This window comes from Panulirus ornatus, chromosome 3 (assembly GCF_036320965.1).
Source record: "Panulirus ornatus isolate Po-2019 chromosome 3, ASM3632096v1, whole genome shotgun sequence".
In the NCBI taxonomy this organism is placed as follows: Eukaryota; Metazoa; Arthropoda; class Malacostraca; order Decapoda; family Palinuridae; genus Panulirus; species Panulirus ornatus.
The window spans coordinates 66908783-66926985 of NC_092226.1; the positions used below are offsets into that span (position 1 = coordinate 66908783).

At 39.8% G+C, this 18203-nt stretch overlaps 1 protein-coding gene across 1 annotated transcript in view; it reads right to left on the bottom strand.

Annotated features, from left to right (window-relative positions):
- The window catches only part of PKD (serine/threonine-protein kinase D3), a 272661-nt gene that overhangs the window by 90160 nt on the left and 164298 nt on the right, over nt 1-18203 (bottom strand). The window contains exon 7 of the mRNA XM_071681853.1: nt 11653-11840. Within this exon, the coding sequence (XP_071537954.1) occupies nt 11653-11840 (188 nt within the window). The remainder of the gene's footprint in view (nt 1-11652; nt 11841-18203) is intronic.

The following is an 18203-nucleotide window of genomic DNA, read 5'->3' on the forward strand; positions in this document are numbered from 1 at the left end:
CTCAACCCCATAGCCACTACAATTGCACTGTTTCAGTGCTACACTACACTCTATGGTGTTGTACTGTGTCGTTTCAGGTTTGAGTGTAACAGTATATTGTAACTTGTCTTATAGAATTGCCCACTGATAAACTGTATCTGTACCATGCTTTTATACTTTGAGTTTTTGTAGAGGAAGAGATCTCTTGGTGCGAAAATTTGCCTGAGCCTTTAAGCATTTTGAGATTTGACTGGTTGGTCAGAGAAGAACTCGGACGTGTGTTGGGCAACATCTGTATATATATCTCAATTTCTAAAAAAGGAAACAGAAAGAGTCAAGCAGCAAGTGCTCATCCTCCTTAAAGGCTTAGACACAGGTGTCTGAATGTGTGTGGATGGAACAAGATGAGAAAAAAGGAGTGACACGTAGTATGTTTGAGGAAAGAAACCTGGATGTTCTGGCACTGAGCGAAATGAAGCCCAAGGGTAAAGGGGAAGAATGGTTTGGAAATGTCTTAAGTGTAATACAGTTAGGGGTTGGTGAAAGGACAAGAGCTACGGAAAGAGTACCATTACTCCTGAAGCAGGAGTTGTGGGAGTAGGTAATGGAGTGTAAGAAATTAATTCTTGATTGATGTGGGTAAAACTGAAAGTGCATAGTGAGAGATGGGTGATTATTGGTGCTTATGCGACATGGCCATGAGAAGAAAGATCATGAGGCAAATGTTTTGGGAGCAGCTGAATGAAAATGTCAGCAGTTTTGGTGCAAAAGACTGGTTATTAGTGATGGGTGATTTGAATACAAAGGTGAGTAATGTGGCAGTTGAGGGTATAATTGGTGTGTATGTGGTATTCACTACTGTGAATGGAATGGTGAAGAGCTTGTAGATTTGTGTGCTGAAAAAAGATTGTTGATTTGGAATACCTGGTTTAAAGAGATACACAAGTATACATATGTGAGTAGGAGAGATGGTCAACAAGTATTAACAGATTACGTATTAACTGATAGGCATGTAAAATAAAGACTTCTGGATGTAAATATGCTGAGAGGGGCAGCTGGTGGGATGTCTGAGAGGAGAGTGATTGGTTCCTAGTGAAGGTCAGTCTGTAGCAGGGGTGTGTGTTGTCACCATGGCTGTATAATTTATTTATGGATGGGGTGGTTAGGGAGGTAAATTCAAGAGTTCTGGAGGGAGAGGCGAATATATATTCAGTTGGGGATGAGAGGGCCTGGGAAGTGAGTCAGTTGTTGTTTGCTGATGATATAGCACTGGTGGCTGATTCTAGAGAGAAACTGCAGAAGTTGGTGACTGAGTTTGGAACAGCATGTGAAAGGAGAAAATTTAGAGTAAATGTGAATAGAAGGAAGGTTTAGAGTTGAGGGACAAGTTAGCTGGAATATAAATGTGAATGGAGAAAAATTAAAGTGAAGTGTTTTAGATATCTGGGAGTGAGCCTGGGAGCCAATGGAACCAAGGAAGCGGAAGCGAGTCATAGGGTAGGCCAAAGGTTCTACGAGCAATGAAGAATGTGTGGAAAGAGAGAATATTATCTCTGATAGCAAAAATGGTTAATGTTTGAAGGATTTGTAGTTCCAACATTTTCAAAAGGTTGTGAGGAATGGGCTACAGATAGGATTGTACAGAGGAGGGTGGATGTGTTGGAAATGAAATGTCTGAGGACAATATGTGGTGTGGGGTGGTTTGACTGAGTAAGTAATGAAAGGGTAAGAGAAATGTGGTAATAAAAAGGGTGTAGTTGAGATAGCAGAAGGTGTGTTGAAATTTTTTTGAAGACATGGAGAGAATGAGTGTGCAAAGGTCGATAATGAGGATATATGTATCTGAAGTGGAGGGAACAAGGAAAACTTGGAGACCATGGTGGAGATAGAAGGATGGAGTGAAAAAAGATTTTGGGTAACTGGTACCTGAACATGCAGGTGGGTGAAAGGTGTGCATGAAATAAGAGTGAACTGAAACAATGTGGTATATTAGAACCCAAGTGCCATCAACAGACTGAGCCAGAGCAAGTGAAAAGTCTGTGATAAACCATGGAAAGATCTATGGGGCCTGGATGAGGATAAGGAGCCGAAGTTTTAGTGCATTACAAATGGCGGCTAGAGAATGAGTGTGAGCAGATGTGGCCTTTCTTTGTCTCTTTCCTAGCGCTACCTTGCTGACGCATGGGGCATCGATCGAGTATAGGGGAGGAGAAGAGTGTATATGTTAACTTTACTCCCTCCTAAATGCACTTAGTACTGTTTCCTGTGAGGCAGGATGGCATTAGGAATGAATGAAGGCAAGCAAGTATGAATATATACATGTGTATATATGTATGTGTATGTATATGTACGTATATAAATGCATATTTACATGTAGGTGTGTATATGCATATACATACGTGAGTGGAAGTGTCTTTCTTCTTTTGTTCCTGGCACTACCTCACACTCATGCACGAAACAGTGATCAAGTATAAAAACTGAATATTTATATATTACACATGACAGCTAGAGACTAAATGCGAACAAATGTGGCCTTTTTGTATGTTTTCCTGGCACTACCTCGCTGATGCAGGGATAGTGATGCTGTTTCTATGGGGTAGGGCAGCACCAGGAATGGATGAAGACAAGCAAGTATGAATATGTACATGTGTATATACATATGTGTATGTGGATGTGTATATGTTGATATGCATATGTATGAATATGTATGTATGGGCCATTCTTCGTCTGTTTTCTGGAGCTAGGGGATAGGGGAGAGAGAATACTTCCCACATATTCCCTCCGAGTCATATGGCAATTAGGAGGGGAGAGTGTGGGGGGGCTGGAAATCCTCCCCTCCCTTTTTTAATTTTTCAAAAGAAGGAACAGAGAAGGGGGCCAAGTGAGGATATTCCCTCTAAGGGCCTGGGAAGTGAGTGAGTTGTTGTTCACTGATGATACAGCTCTAATGGCCGATTCATGTGAGAAACTGCAGAAGTTGGTGACTGAGTTTGAAAAAGTGTGTGGAAGGAGAAAGTTGAGAGCAAATGCACATAAGAGCAAGGTTATTAGGTTCAGCAGGGTTGTGGGACAAGTTAGATAGTGGTGGAGGGATAGAGTGAAAAAGATTTTGAGCAATCGGGGCTCGAACATACATGAGGGTGAGAGGCGTGCAAGGAACAGAGTGAATTGGAACGAAGTGGTATACCAGGGATGATGTGCTGTCAATGGACTGAGCCAGGGCATATGAAACGTCTGGGGTAAACCATGGAAGGGTCTGTGGGGCCTGGATGTGGGATAGGGAGCTGTGGTTTTGGTGCATTACACATGACATCTAGACTGAGTATGAACAAATGCGGCCTTTTTTGTCTGTTTTCCTGGCACTGCCTCACTGAAGCTGGGGGTAGTGATGCTGTTTACTGTGAGGCAGAGTAGCGCTAGGAATGGATGAAAGCATGCAAGTATGAATATGTACATGTGTACATATGTATATGTCTAGGAAGTATTCTTCCTCCCCCATCCCCAGGGATATATATACAGTGTTAATGAGATGGCATTGAATAGAATGCATTTCCCTGTGTTGTCTCAGCTAACATGAAAAATTTTCATGATACTTCAGTGTGAGCAAGTAAATGACAGTGGTACCCAGCCACTTAGCTTTACCTCACCATTTCATCATGACAACATAGACATGGACAGGTTGCTATATGGTAGCTGAGTCCCTGAGAACAACATATGACAGCCTTCAGTTTTATGATGATCAATAAGGGGATGAATCCTAATGGATCCACCTTATATTAGGGGACTTAAATGACGTTTAACCCTGTACTATGCAAGAAGTTCTCTTAGATGCTCCCAGGGCTCTGTCCACAGGTAAGAAGAGTTTCAACATAAATATTGATTCTAAACTGACATTTATTTAAGACACAAAGTGCTAAATTTTCAAAATGTAAAGTGAATGCAATGGGAGAGATTTACTAAAAATTCTTTAAGAGAAACTAGAAAAGTTCAATGACAGATGTCTCCTAATATTTCATTTTCTTTTAAGTGGAAAAAATATTTTATGAACAACCTAACCTCTATATAATAGAGCTGGGCTAAATATACAGCATGGCCAACAGAACAGATTAGTTTTAGTTCTGACTTCTTACAGCTAGTGGATGTAAGACTCGGTGGACTTATAGTCTATGCAATACATAGTTTACACTACAGTACCTCAGCTTTGAGACAATGAAACTGGACAAAAATGCAGCATTTCTAAATTGCAGGGGTCAATGTGAACAATAATTCATCATGTGCATAGAAACTACAAGAATTAAGCAAAAAATAAAACTGCAAAATTTTATCAAATAATCTTACGGAAAATGAAAACCTTGAGCTCAATGACTTTTCTGGTAAAAAATCATGCATACAAATTACACCAGTTAAGAATATCAATCTACTTGAGGAAAAAAAAAACTTCCACACAATACAAATATTATATCATCTTCCAGGTTGAACATTCATATCTGACAGAAAACATTATAATATGGTCATACAGCAGTCTTGTCTCAAGGATCATTACAGCACAGAGGTAGTGATCACACTGTGCTTTCAACCCATGAGATGCAATTTCAATACAAAGCTGAATAAGGTTTGCAAGGCATTATGAATATTACTCAAAGCTAGTTACCATCAAACCAAAGACCTTGGACTAGTCTAATCTTTCTTACCAGGTTGGCTGAAATGCCAATAAGAAGGGATGGGGGAAGAACAGAGAATATGCATTTTGTGTTTAAGTGTGATGTTATAAAATCATGAGACAAAAGCTATATTAGCCTCTCTGATAGTGATCTCAAATTAAAGGATATTCCATTATCCTGTAACGTCATGATAAACTGCTATATCTTTTTTCATACATATTCGCCATTTCCCACGTTAGTGAGGTAGCGTTAATAGAGGACTGAGCCTTAAGAGGGAATATCCTCAATTGGCCCCTTCCCTGTTCCTTCTTCTGGAAAATTAAAAATGAGAGGTAAGGATTTCCAGCTCCCTGTTCCCTCCCCTTTTAGTCGCCTTCTACGACATTTCATTTCCAACACATCCACCCTCCTCCACACAACTCTATCTAAAGCCCATGCCTCGCAACTATATAATATTGTTGGAAAAACTATTCCTTCAGACATACCCATTTTTGCTCTCTGAGATAATGTTCTCACCTTCTACACATTCTTCAATGCTCCCAGAACCTTTGCCCCCTCCCCCACCCTGTGACACTTCCACTTCCATGATTCCATATGCTGCGAAGTCCACTCCTAGATATCTAAAACACTTCATTTCCTCCAGCCTTTCTCCATTCAAACTTACCTCCCAATCAAACTGTCCCTCAACCTTACTGTACCTAATAACCTTGCTCTTATTCACATTTACTCTCAGCTTTCTTCTTTCACACACTTTACCTAACTCAGTCATCAGCTTCAGCAGTTTCTCACCCAAATCAGCCACCAGTGCTGTATCATCAACGAACAACAACTGACTCTCTTCCCAAGCCCTCTCATCCACAACAGACTACATACTTGCCCCTCTCTCCAAAACTCTTGCATTCACTTCCCTAACAACCCTATCCATAAACAAATTAAACAACCATGGAGACGTCATGCACCCTTGCCGCAAAATGACATTCACTGAGAACCAATCACTTTCCTCTCTTCCTCAATAAAAACTTTTCACTGCTTCTAGCAACTTGCCTCCCACACCATATACTCTTAATACCTTCAACAGAGCATCTCTATCAACTCTTATCATATGCCTTCTCCAGGTCCATAAATGCTACATACAAATCCATTTGTTTTTCTAAGTATTTCTTGCATACATTCTTCAAAGCAAACACCTGATACACACATCCTCTACCACTTCTGAAACCACACTGCTCTTCCCTAATCTGATGCTCTGTACATGCCTTCACCCTCTCAATCAATACCCTCCCATATAATTTCCAAGGAATACTCAACAAACTCATACTCTGTAATTTGAGCACTCACTTTTATCCCCTTTGCCTTCGTACAATGGCACTATGCAAGCATTCCGCTAATCCTCAGGCACCTCACCATGAGTGATACATACATTCCACAAGTACTTTTTGTGCAAGCCATCACTGCTTCCCTAAATACATCCCATTCCTCCCCCACTCCTCTTACGTCCTTTGTTCTCACCTTTTTCCATTCTGTACTCAGTCTCTCCTGGTACTTCCTCACACAAGTCCCCTTCCCAAGTTCACTTACTCTCACCACTCTCTTCACCCCAACATTCTTGCTTCTTTTCTGAAAACCTCTACAAATCTTCACCTTCGCCTCCACAAGATAATGATCAGACATCCCTCTAGTTGCACCTCTCAGCACATTACCATTCAAGTCTCTCTTTCGCGAGCTTATCAATTAACGTGTAATCCAATAACGCTCTCTAGCCATCTCTCCATCCACTTTCAGTTTTACCCATATCAATCTAGTTTACTTTCTTACACTCTATCACATACTCCCACCACTCGTGTTTTGGGAGTAGCGCTACTCCTTCCCTTGCTCTTGTCCTCTCACCAACCCCTGACTTTACTCCCAAGACATTCCCAAACTACTCTTCCCCTTTACCCTTGAGCTTCATTTCACTCAGAACCAGAACATCTAGGTTCCTTTCCTCAAACATACTACCTATCTCTCCTTTTTTCTCATCTTGGTTACATCCACACACATCTAGACACCCCAATCTGAGCCTTCGAGGAGGATGAGCACTCCCCGCGTGACTCCTTCTTCTATTTCCCCTTTTAGAAAGTTAAAATACAAGGAGGAGAGGGTTTCTAGCCCCCCTACTCCTGTCCCCTTTAGTCGCCTTCTATGACACGTATATATATTCTTTTATTACACTTTGTCGCTGTCTCCCACGTTAGCGAGGTAGCACAAGGAAACAGATGAAAGAATGGCCAAACCCAAACACATACACGTCCACACACGCACATATACATACCTACACATTTCAACGTATACAAATATATACATCTTTTCTTTCTTTCATACTATTCACCACTTCCCGTGTTGGCAAGGTAGTGCCAAGAACAGAGGACTGGATCTTTGAGGGAATATCCTCACCTGGCTCTCCCTTCTCTGTTCCTTCTTTTGGAAAATTAAAAAAAAACGAGAGGGGAGGATTTCCAGCCCCCTGCTCCCTTCCCTTTTAGTCACCTTCTACGGCACACAGGGAATACGTGGGAAGTATTCTTTCTCCCCTATCCCCAGGGAATAAGTATATACATACACAGACATATACATATATACACATGTACATAATTCATACTTGCAGCCTTTATTCATTCCCGTCGCCACCCCACCACACATGAAATGACAACCCCTTCCCCCCGCACACATGTGAGTTAGCGCTAGGAAAAGACAACAAAGGCCACATTCATTCACACTAAGCCTGTAGCTGTCATGTATTATGCACTGAAACCACAGCTCCCTTTCAACATCCAGGCCCACAAAACTTTCCATGGTTTACCCCAGATGCTTCACATGCCTTGGTCCAATCCACTGACAGCACGTCCACCCCAGTACACCACATCATTCCAATTCACTCTATTCCTTGCATACTTTTCACCTTCCTGCATGTTCAGGCCCCGATCACTTAAAATCTTTTTCACTCCATCCTTCCACCTCCAATTTGGTCTCCCACTTCTCGTTCCCTCCACCTCTGACACATATATCCTCTTGGTCAATCTTTCCTCACTCATTCTCTCCTTGTGACCAAACCATTTCAAAATACCCTCTTCTGCTCTCTCAACCACCCTCTTTTTATTACCACACATCTCTCTTACCCTTTCATTATTTCCTTGATCAAACTAACTCACACCACATATTGTCCTCAAACATCTCATTTCCAAGACATCCACCCTCCTCTGCACAACCAATATCTATAGCCCACACCTCGCAACCACATACTGTTGGAACCACTATTCCTTCAAACATACCCATTTTTGCTTTCTGAGATAATGTTCTTGCCTTTCACACATTTTTCAATGCTCCCAGAACTTTTGCCCCCTCCCCCACCCTGTGACTTACTCACACTGTACAAAGGCAAAGAGGATAAAGGTGAGTGTTCAAATTACACATGTATAAGTTTGTTGAGTATTCCTGGGAAATTATATGGGAGGGTATTGATTGAGAGGGTGAAGGCATGTACAGAGCATCAGATTGGGGAAGAGCAGAGCAGTTTCAGTGGTGGAGGATGTGTGGATCAGATGTTTGCTTTGAAGAACTTATGTGAGAAATACTTAGAAAAACAAATGGATTTGTATGCAGCATTTATGGGTCTAGAGAAGGCATATGATAGAGTTGATAAAGATGCTCTGTGGAAGATAATAAGAATATATGGTGTGGGAGGCAAGTTGCAAGAAGTAGTGAAAAGTTTTTATCGAGGATGTAAGGCATGTGTATGAGTAGGAAGAGAGGAAAGTCATTGGTTCTCAGTGAATGTTGGTTTGCGGCAGGGGTGCGTGATGTCTCCATGGTTGTTCAATTTGTTTATGGATGGGGTTGTTAGGGAGGTGAATGCAAAAGTTTTGGAGAGCGGGGCAAGTATGCAGTCTGTTGTAGATGAGAGGGCTTGGGAGGTGAGTCAGTTGTCGTTTGCTGATGATACAGCGGTGGTGGCTGATTCGGGTAAGAAACTGCAGAAGCTGGTGATTAAGTCTGGTAAAGTGTGTGAAAGAAGAAAGCTGAGAGTAAATGTGAATAAGAGCAAGGTTATTACGTAGAGTAGGGTTGAGGGACAAGTCAACTGGGAGGTAAGTTTGGATGGAGAAAAGCTGGAAGTGAAGTGAAGTGTTTTAGATATCTGGGAGCGGATTTGGCAGCGGATGGAACCATGGGTGAATATATATACATGTGTATATATGTATGTGTCTGTGTATGTATATGTATGTATACGTTGATATGTATATGTACGTACATGTGTGTGCATGGGTGTTTATATATATATTTGTGTGTGTGTGAGTGGTTGGGCCATTCTTCGTATGTTTCCTTGCGATCTAAATGACGTGGTAAACAGTAATTGGGTATAAAAAAAAATAATGGCGACCGAATTAATATAAAGGATCAACAAAGAAAGTGATAGTTAATGGAACAAATGAAAAAGATGTGGGAGTTACCATAAATGAGAAACTAGAATTCAGAGAACAAACTAAGGAGACAGTAGTATCAAGCCAAGTACTAGGTTATATCATTGTGAAAACATTTACTACATGTGAAAGAAAATTACTGGAATTTTTTACATATACAAAAAAGCAAAATTGAATACTACCGTGTCCTATGGTGACCAATGAAAGAAACGGAAATACAACAAACAAGTAATGAGAATTCAAAAGCACTTCATTTATGGAACATACGAATGAAAAAAACGAGGGTTGAAGAAACTTGATCTATTTATAAAAATTACTGGAATTTTTTACATATACAAAAAAGCAAAATTGAATACTACCGTGTCCTATGGTGACCAATGAAAGAAACGGAAATACAACAAACAAGTAATGAGACTTCAAAAGCACTTCATTTATGGAACATACGAATGAAAAAAACGAGGGTCGAAGAAACTAGATCTATTTATAAACTAAAAAGAAGAGAAATAAATATGATAATCTATCAAAGGTATAAAGAAAATGTACTGAACCTGAAGCTTCTCAATAAGGAAGATATAGAGATGTCAAATATTCAAAAACACTATAGAGCACACCAAAAATAAACAAAATACAAGAGCCCAGCTGGGAATCTAAAATAACTATTCAATATATTATGAGGAGATATAAAAGCAATGCATGGAACTACAACAAAAACATTCAAAAGATGATGACATGTGGTTGAAATCAGTCCCAGATGAACCTAGAATAGATAATACAGAAGGCAGTGGAGAGGAATAATCTTATTCAATAGGCAAGATGTATAGTAAGTGCCACAAGCTAGCCTTGCCACCTTGGCAAAATCTTGTTGAAACTGCTTGTAAGTACCCCTATCGCTCTCTCCACTTCTGACACATATCCTCTTAGTCAGTCTCTCTTTAATCCTCCTCTCCGCATGTCCAAAACATTTAAGTATACCCTGTTCAGCTCTCTCAATTTCTGTGAAATTATCATTCTTTACATTAACCCTCCTCACACCACATTTGTCATCAAATATTCCATTTCTAACACTACCATTTTCTTCCATTCATTAGTATTTAGGATCCATAACTCACATCCATATAGAATTGTTGGGAATACTATACCATTCCACATATTCATATGTGCACTCAAGGATAACATAAGCAATCACATTTATAGTGTTTGATATGAACTTTAGCCAGCACTGGCATTAAACAATGCCATTCACATTAAAAAGCTAAAAAGGAAAACAAAGTAATGCAAGTCACCTAATGATAAACTGATTGATATATCTTTTCTACAGAAAGTTAGACATCATTGGTTCATTTCAGCACAGATGGTAACAGTGGTACTTTTGATAATAAAAAATGAGTCAACTGGGTATTACAAATCTTCTAAATTTCTGTGACACCTTTTACTGGGGGAGAGAGAAAGGGAGTAGATATGATAGCTATCAAAATTAAGAATAAAAAGTAGTGAAAAAACAAACTGACAGTCAACTTGGGGATTACCCCATTTACAGTGGTGTCAGCCTGATATGGTACTAACTCTCATAAGGTAGTCAAACATGGCTGCAAAACAATAATGCCATGTTAAGATCAATTCATTGATAAAGTTACCTTATCAAGGGGAAAAGATGTTTAAGTGACAATGAGAATTTGAAGACACATTGAAGATATATAGGGGTTGAAAAAATGGAGTGAATCATATCAAATGTAAAATATACCAATGTGACTTTGCAAAATGAGAATGATTTACAAAGTGCACACAAGTACATAATTATAAGTTGAAAAAGGAAGGAATCATTATCATGATGGAAAATAAAGAAGTAGGTGCATGTAAATGAAAGAGAGTAGTGATGAAAGTGCAATGAAATGCATTGCCAAAAATATGTCAGATGCTTCTTCATGTAGCATGATGCTATAAATGAAAACGTTACTGGATATCTGCAAATACACAGTTAGCACTGCAGTTGTAACATTTAAACTGAGAGTCATGGTTCATCAATAGTTTTTTAACAAAATATCTGATGTGATATCTGTTTCATAAAACTGAGTGTATATTCTATTTCTCACTGATGATTTCAGAGTCACTGCTTATAAACTAAGGTTCAAGTATGTAATTAGACAAGGAAAATTAAATTTTCATGACCAGAAGTATTATAAACCTTTTTCGTTCTTGTTGCATATTCTAACAATGCTTAAGACTAGAGGCTTCCTAAACCTATTTGCAGGGCACTGTTTTCCTAACTGGGGCAATATGTTACCTTTCATATTCTCGACTATGATCTATAGAAAAGTCATATTGTTAAGATATTTATGTAGAATCTATAATATATGCAATTCCATATTTTCTTTTTTCAAGTATACAAAAACATGCAGATAAAAAGGTAATAACACAAGGGACATGCTTAAGACAAACATACACTAATACAAGAACTGTAAAGCATCAACTACTACTATTTAGCTGAGGTTATTCCCCAGTGTCATCCTACCACATGCATTACTGATTAGTCATACAAAATCAAGACAGATACGTACAACAGCTAGGGAGGCCATGTCCCTTACCACCGGGGCATCCCCCTCCAACGACGATTGATTGTGTAGTGAATTAAGGGAGTCAGAGGGGGAACGTGGCATGGCCTGCACAGAAGTGCGACGACGCCGTGCATAACTACAGTTGTTTGGAATCTTGTATGCACATCTTTTGTGAAAGTTAAGACCACATCCTGCAAAGAAAAACATAAACAGTCAATCACCATTTGATCGTACAGATGCTGCATGATCAAGTTATAAAACTGGTTCTTCAATAACACAAATGTAAATTGGGTATCATGACATGACCAAAAATTACACAAGTACATAACCCATAAATGAACTATGATTTAAATCATTACACAAATATTTTCAGATATGCAAATAAACAAAATAAAGACAAAAATTGGATAAAATGCATGAAAAAAAATCAGTTCTTCACCATACATGCACAAATGCAGACCAGTAACCATACTGTGACGCTCCCCACACAACTACAACCTTCATCTATAACCCTCTCCTGCACTTATTATGCATATATACACAACACACTTTTACACAAATCAGAGAATTTTCTCAACTTGAGATGTACAGAGTAACTTTTTAGGAAAAAATATCATTCAAGTAATGACTACTGCTTAATCACCACTGAAATGTCTCTACTCATTTCCTTCCTTAGGTGAGGCACAACAAAGTTTATTTTCATCATAGCAAATTACTGACGACATAACACCCAAACAATGTCTATAGGTTAACAGTCAAGCAGATATGATACAACAGCACAACACAAGCTATGCAGAGCATGACAAACAGTGAAGTTGGAAGGATGTGCACTGTGACTGGCTGACAGGTGCTATGATGTGCTGAGATTGGCTGAGAGGTACTGTGACATGTTATGACTGAAAGAAGTTATAACACTATAATGTAATTGGACTACAACATTTTTGTCATCACATATTCATACCCATGCTTACCTCTCCCGAGATTTGCAGTGCCCATGAAAGGAATATGCTGCTGTAAAGTCAAATGAAAGTTGCACAATCTAGATGCATTGTTTCTAAATTTTCATCATGCAATCAACTGTTATGCAAAGCAAAGATGCGTGATCAAGGTATGTTTGAGTACACATGCACACCCTACATATACCTTATCCACCACAGTTAAGTCTCTAAACAAGCTGCACTGTTGTCCCTTTGCTTAGTTAGGCTGTTTATTCATGCACCCTGTCAGATGAAAAAACATTCCATAACTTTTAAGCAATGTTTAAAACACTTCATGGCTATAAATGTTGATATTACCTTGCCTTACTGTAATAAAGGCATCTTTTGATTTCATTGTTAATACTCTGTAGTTTTCACCGCCTATTATAATTAAAAGGAACTATTTTCTAGTGCAATCAGACTATGCCTTCCAGGATTTCCATGTATTAAGTATGATATATTTGTACCATCTTCATTCTCATGAGAACAGTATCAGTACTTTAAGTCATTTCCAATACATTAAGTGTTCTAAATATAGTCAAAGTAGACTGAAAAGATTTTTGCCTGTCTTTTAATGTTCTTTCTTTACCCTTGAAAAATTATATAAGCATAATATAATAGTCTGGTATGGAAAGTGAAATACCTTGAAGAGCATCATCAATGGTTTTGTCTTTCTTCTGCTGAAGGTCTACAAGACCTTGAAGAGGAAGCATTTGCTCTGACCTGTTTGCTTAAAGTAAGATCTTCATTCCCTTCTGAAATACAATGATCTTTGTATGTATCCCATATTTTGTACTGGTATCTGATTCCTCGATTCCCTATTATAACATGGTTAAAATTCCGTCATCAACTAAGAGCATGTTACTTTCAATGGCCCACCAGAAGAGTAATGGTCTGTGTTCCTAACCATGAGTCACAGATGTACCCAATCAGGTTCAAATCCTGGGCATGGCAGTTGGTCTACAGCCAACCCAGCTGTTCATCCTACCCTCAGGTACTGGAATGTGGCATATATATATGAAGGTAACATACATGATGGCCATGATTGGGGTATTCAGATGCCTGTACCATCACAGCCATCATAAAAAATAATATGTTTATGGTCTCAGTGTTTTGAACAAATGGGATTTTCATACTAATTCTGGTATCATCTGCAAAAGCTAACTAAAAACCATAGTTTCTGATTGTGTTTATAAGCCAAAAAAATGTACAAATCCTTGATGAAGACAGGTTATTACCACGAGAGTCTGAAAACAGTCTGATTCATAACAATCATTTACAATTTGTCTTTTAAGAAGCCCCAGAGGCTTTACCATAGTTTACTCCACATGTTTCACATGCCCTGGTTCAATCCAGAGACAGAACATCAATCTCAGCATACCATATCGTTCCATTTCACTCTATCACGTGTATGCCTTTCACCCTAGAGAATGTTCGGGCCCCAAATGCTCAAAATCTTTTCACTACATCTTCCCATCTCCTTGTTCCCTCACTTCTGACACAATGATCCTTTTTGTCAACCTTTCCTCACTCATTCTCTCCATATGCCCAAACCATCGCACCACACTTCAGCTCACTCAACCACACTCCTTTAACTACCACACATCTCTCTTATCCTTTCATTGCTTTCTTGATCAAACCACCTCACACCACATACTGTTCTCAAACATTTCATTTCCAACACATCTACCCTCCTCCGTACAACTCTATCTATAGCCCATGCCTCACAACCATATAATACTGTTGGAACTACTATTCCTTCAAACATACCCATTTTTGCTCTGTAAAATAATGTTCTCTCCTTCCCATTGTTCTTCATTGCTCCCAGAACCTTTGCCCCCTCCCCTACCCTGTGACTCACCTGCAACTCCATGGTTCCATTCGATGCTAAGTCTACTCCCAGATATCTAAACCACTTCATTTCCTCCAGTTTTTCTCCATTCAAACTTACATCTCAATTAACTTGTTCCTCAACCCTGCTGAACCTAATAACCTTGCTCTTATTCACATTTAATCTCAACTTTCTCCTTTCTAACACTTTTCCATACTGAGTCACCAACTTCTGCAGTTTCTCACTTGAATCAGCCACCAGTGCTGTATCACTGGCAAACAACAATTGACACTTCTCAGGCCCTCTCATCCCAGACTGCATACTCGCCCCTCTCTCCAAAACTCTTACATTTACCTCCCTAACCACCCCATCCATAAACAAATTAAACAACCATGGAGACATTGCACAATCCTGCTGCAGACTGACCTTCACTGGGAACCAGTCACTCTTCTCTCTTCCTACTCGTACACATGCCTTACATCCTTGGTAAAAAATTTTCAATGTTTCTAGCAACTTACTTCCAACACCATATACTCTTAAGTCCTTCCACAAAGCATCTCTATCAACCCTATTACATGCCTTTTCCAGATCCATAAATGCCACATACATATCCATATGTTTTTCTAAATACTTCTCTCACATTCTCCAAAGCAAACACCTGATCCGCACATCCTCTACCACTTCTGAAACTACACTGCTCCTCCCCAATCTGATGCTATGTACATGCATTTACCTTTTCTTTCTTTTAAACTATTCACCATTTCCCGTGTTAGCAAGGTAGCGTTAAGAACAGAGGACTGGGCCTTTTTTGGAATATCCTCACCTGGCCCCACTCTGTTCCTCAATCAATATCCTCCCATACAGTATTCCAGGAATACTCAACAAACTTATGCCTCTGTAGTTTGAACACTCACCTTTATCCCCTTTGCCTTTGTACAATGCATTTATACATGCATTCGCCAATCCTCAGGCACTTTACCATGATCCATACATACACTGAATATCCTTACCAACCGTTCATCAACACAGTTACCCCCTTTCTTAATAAATTCAACTGCAATACCATCCAAACCCACCGCCTTGCCAGAATTCATCTTCTGCAAGGCTTTCACCACCTCTTCTCTCTTAACCAAACCATTCTCTCTGACCCTCTCACTTTGCACATCAGCCCTACCAAAACACCCTACATCTGCCACTCTATCATCAAACACATTCAACAAACCTTCAAAATATTCACTTCATCACTACCTGTTATGACTTACCCCCTTGCCCCCTGTGTTCCCATGTGTTCTCTCGTCTTTTCCACACTATTTACCTCCTTATAAAACATCTTTTACTCTCCCTAAAGTATAATGATACTCTCTCACCCCAACTCTCATTTGCCCTCTTTTTCAACCCTTGCACCTTCCTCTTGACCTCCTGCCGCTTTCTTCTATACATCTCCTGGTCATTGGCACTCCTTCCTTGTAAGTATCATCCAAACACCTTTCCAAACACTTTCCTTTTTTCTTTCACTAACAAATTTACTTCATCCCATCACTCACTACCCTTTCTAATTTGTCCACCTCCCACCATTCTCATCCCACATGCATCTTTTGCACATGCCATCACTGCTTCCCTAAATACAGCTCATTCCTCACCCATTCCCCTCATGTCATTTGCTCCCACCTTTTACCATTCCACACTTAATCTCTCCTTGTACTTCTTTATACACGTCTCCTTTCCAAGCTTACTCACTCTCACCACTCTCTTCTCCCTAACATTCTCTCTTCTTTCTTGAAAACCTCTACAAATCTTCACCTTCACCTCCACAAGATAGTGATCAGACATCCCTCCAGCTGCTCCTCTCAGCACTTTAACACCCAGAAGTCTCTCTTTTTACATGCCTATCAATTAACAAATAATCCAATAAAGCCAGAGGACCATCTCTCCTACTCACACACATATACTTATGTATATCTCTCTTTTTAAACCAGGTATTCCCAATCTCCAGTATTTTTTCAGCACACAAATCCAAAAGCTCTTCAACATTTCCATTTACAACATTGAATACCCCATGTACACCAATCATACCCTCAACTGCCACATTACTCACCTTTGTATTAAAATCACCCACCACTAATACCTGGTCTCGTGCACCAAAGCAGCTGACACACTCACTCAGCTGCTCCCAAAACACTTGCCTCTCATGATCTTTTTTCTCATGACCAGATGCACAAGCCCCCATAATCACCTATCTCTCAACATCCACTTTCAGTTTTATCCACATCAACCTAGAATTTACTTCCTTACACTTAATCACATACTCCCACAACTCCTACTTCAGGAGTAGTGCTACTCTTTCCTTAGCTCTTGTCCTCTGATCAATGCCTGACTTTTCTCCTACGGCTTTTCCAAACCATTCTTCCCCTTTATTCTTAAGCTTTGTTTCACTCAGAGCCAGAACATCCAGTTTTCTTTCATCAAACATACTACCTATCTCTCCTTTCTTCTCACCCTGGTTACATCCACACACATTCAGACACCCCAATCTGAGCTTTCAAGGAGGATGAGCACTCCCCACTTGACTTCTTCTGTTTCCCCTTTTAGAAATAAATATATATATATATATATATATATATATACCAGGGGCAATGTGCTGTCAATGGACAGCATAAAGAAACACGAGGAATGGCCCAACCCATCCATATACACACGTATATACATAAATGTCCACACACGCAAATATACGTATTTATAAATTTCAACGTATACATACATACACAGACAGACATATAAATATATATACAAATGTACATATCCATACTTGCTTGCCTTCATCCATTCCCATCCCACCCCACCACATTTAGACACCCCAATCTGAGCTTTCTGTTTCCCCTTTTAGAAATAGATATATATATACCAGGGTCAATGTGCTGTCAATAGACAGCGCATAGAAACTGATGAAGAATGGCCCAACCCACCCATATATATATATATATATTTTTTTTTTTTTTTTTTTTTATACTTTGTCGCTGTCTCCCGCGTCTGCGAGGTAGCGCAAGGAAACAGACGAAAGAAATGGCCCAACCCCCCCCCCCCCCATACACATGTACATACACACGTCCACACACGCAAATATACATACCTACACAGCTTTCCATGGTTTACCCCAGACGCTTCACATGCCTTGCTTCAATCCACTGACAGCACGTCAACCCCTGTATACCACATGACTCCACTTCACTCTATTTCTTGCCCTCCTTTCACCCTCCTGCATGTTCAGGCCCCGATCACACAAAATCTTTTTCACTCCATCTTTCCACCTCCAATTTGGTCTCCCTCTTCTCCTCGTTCCCTCCACCTCCGACACATATATCCTCTTGGTCAATCTCTCCTCACTCATTCTCTCCATGTGCCCAAACCATTTCAAAACACCCTCTTCTGCTCTCTCAACCACGCTCTTTTTATTTCCACACATCTCTCTTACCCTTACGTTACTTACTCGATCAAACCACCTCACACCACACATTGTCCTCAAACATCTCATTTCCAGCACATCCATCCTCCTGCGCACATCTCTATCCATAGCCCACGCCTCGCAACCATACAACATTGTTGGAACCACTATTCCCTCAAACATACCCATTTTTGCTTTCCGAGATAGTGTTCTCGACTTCCACACATTTTTCAAGGCTCCCAAAATTTTTCGCCCCCTCCCCCACCCTATGATCCACTTCCGCTTCCATGGTTCCATCCGCTGACAG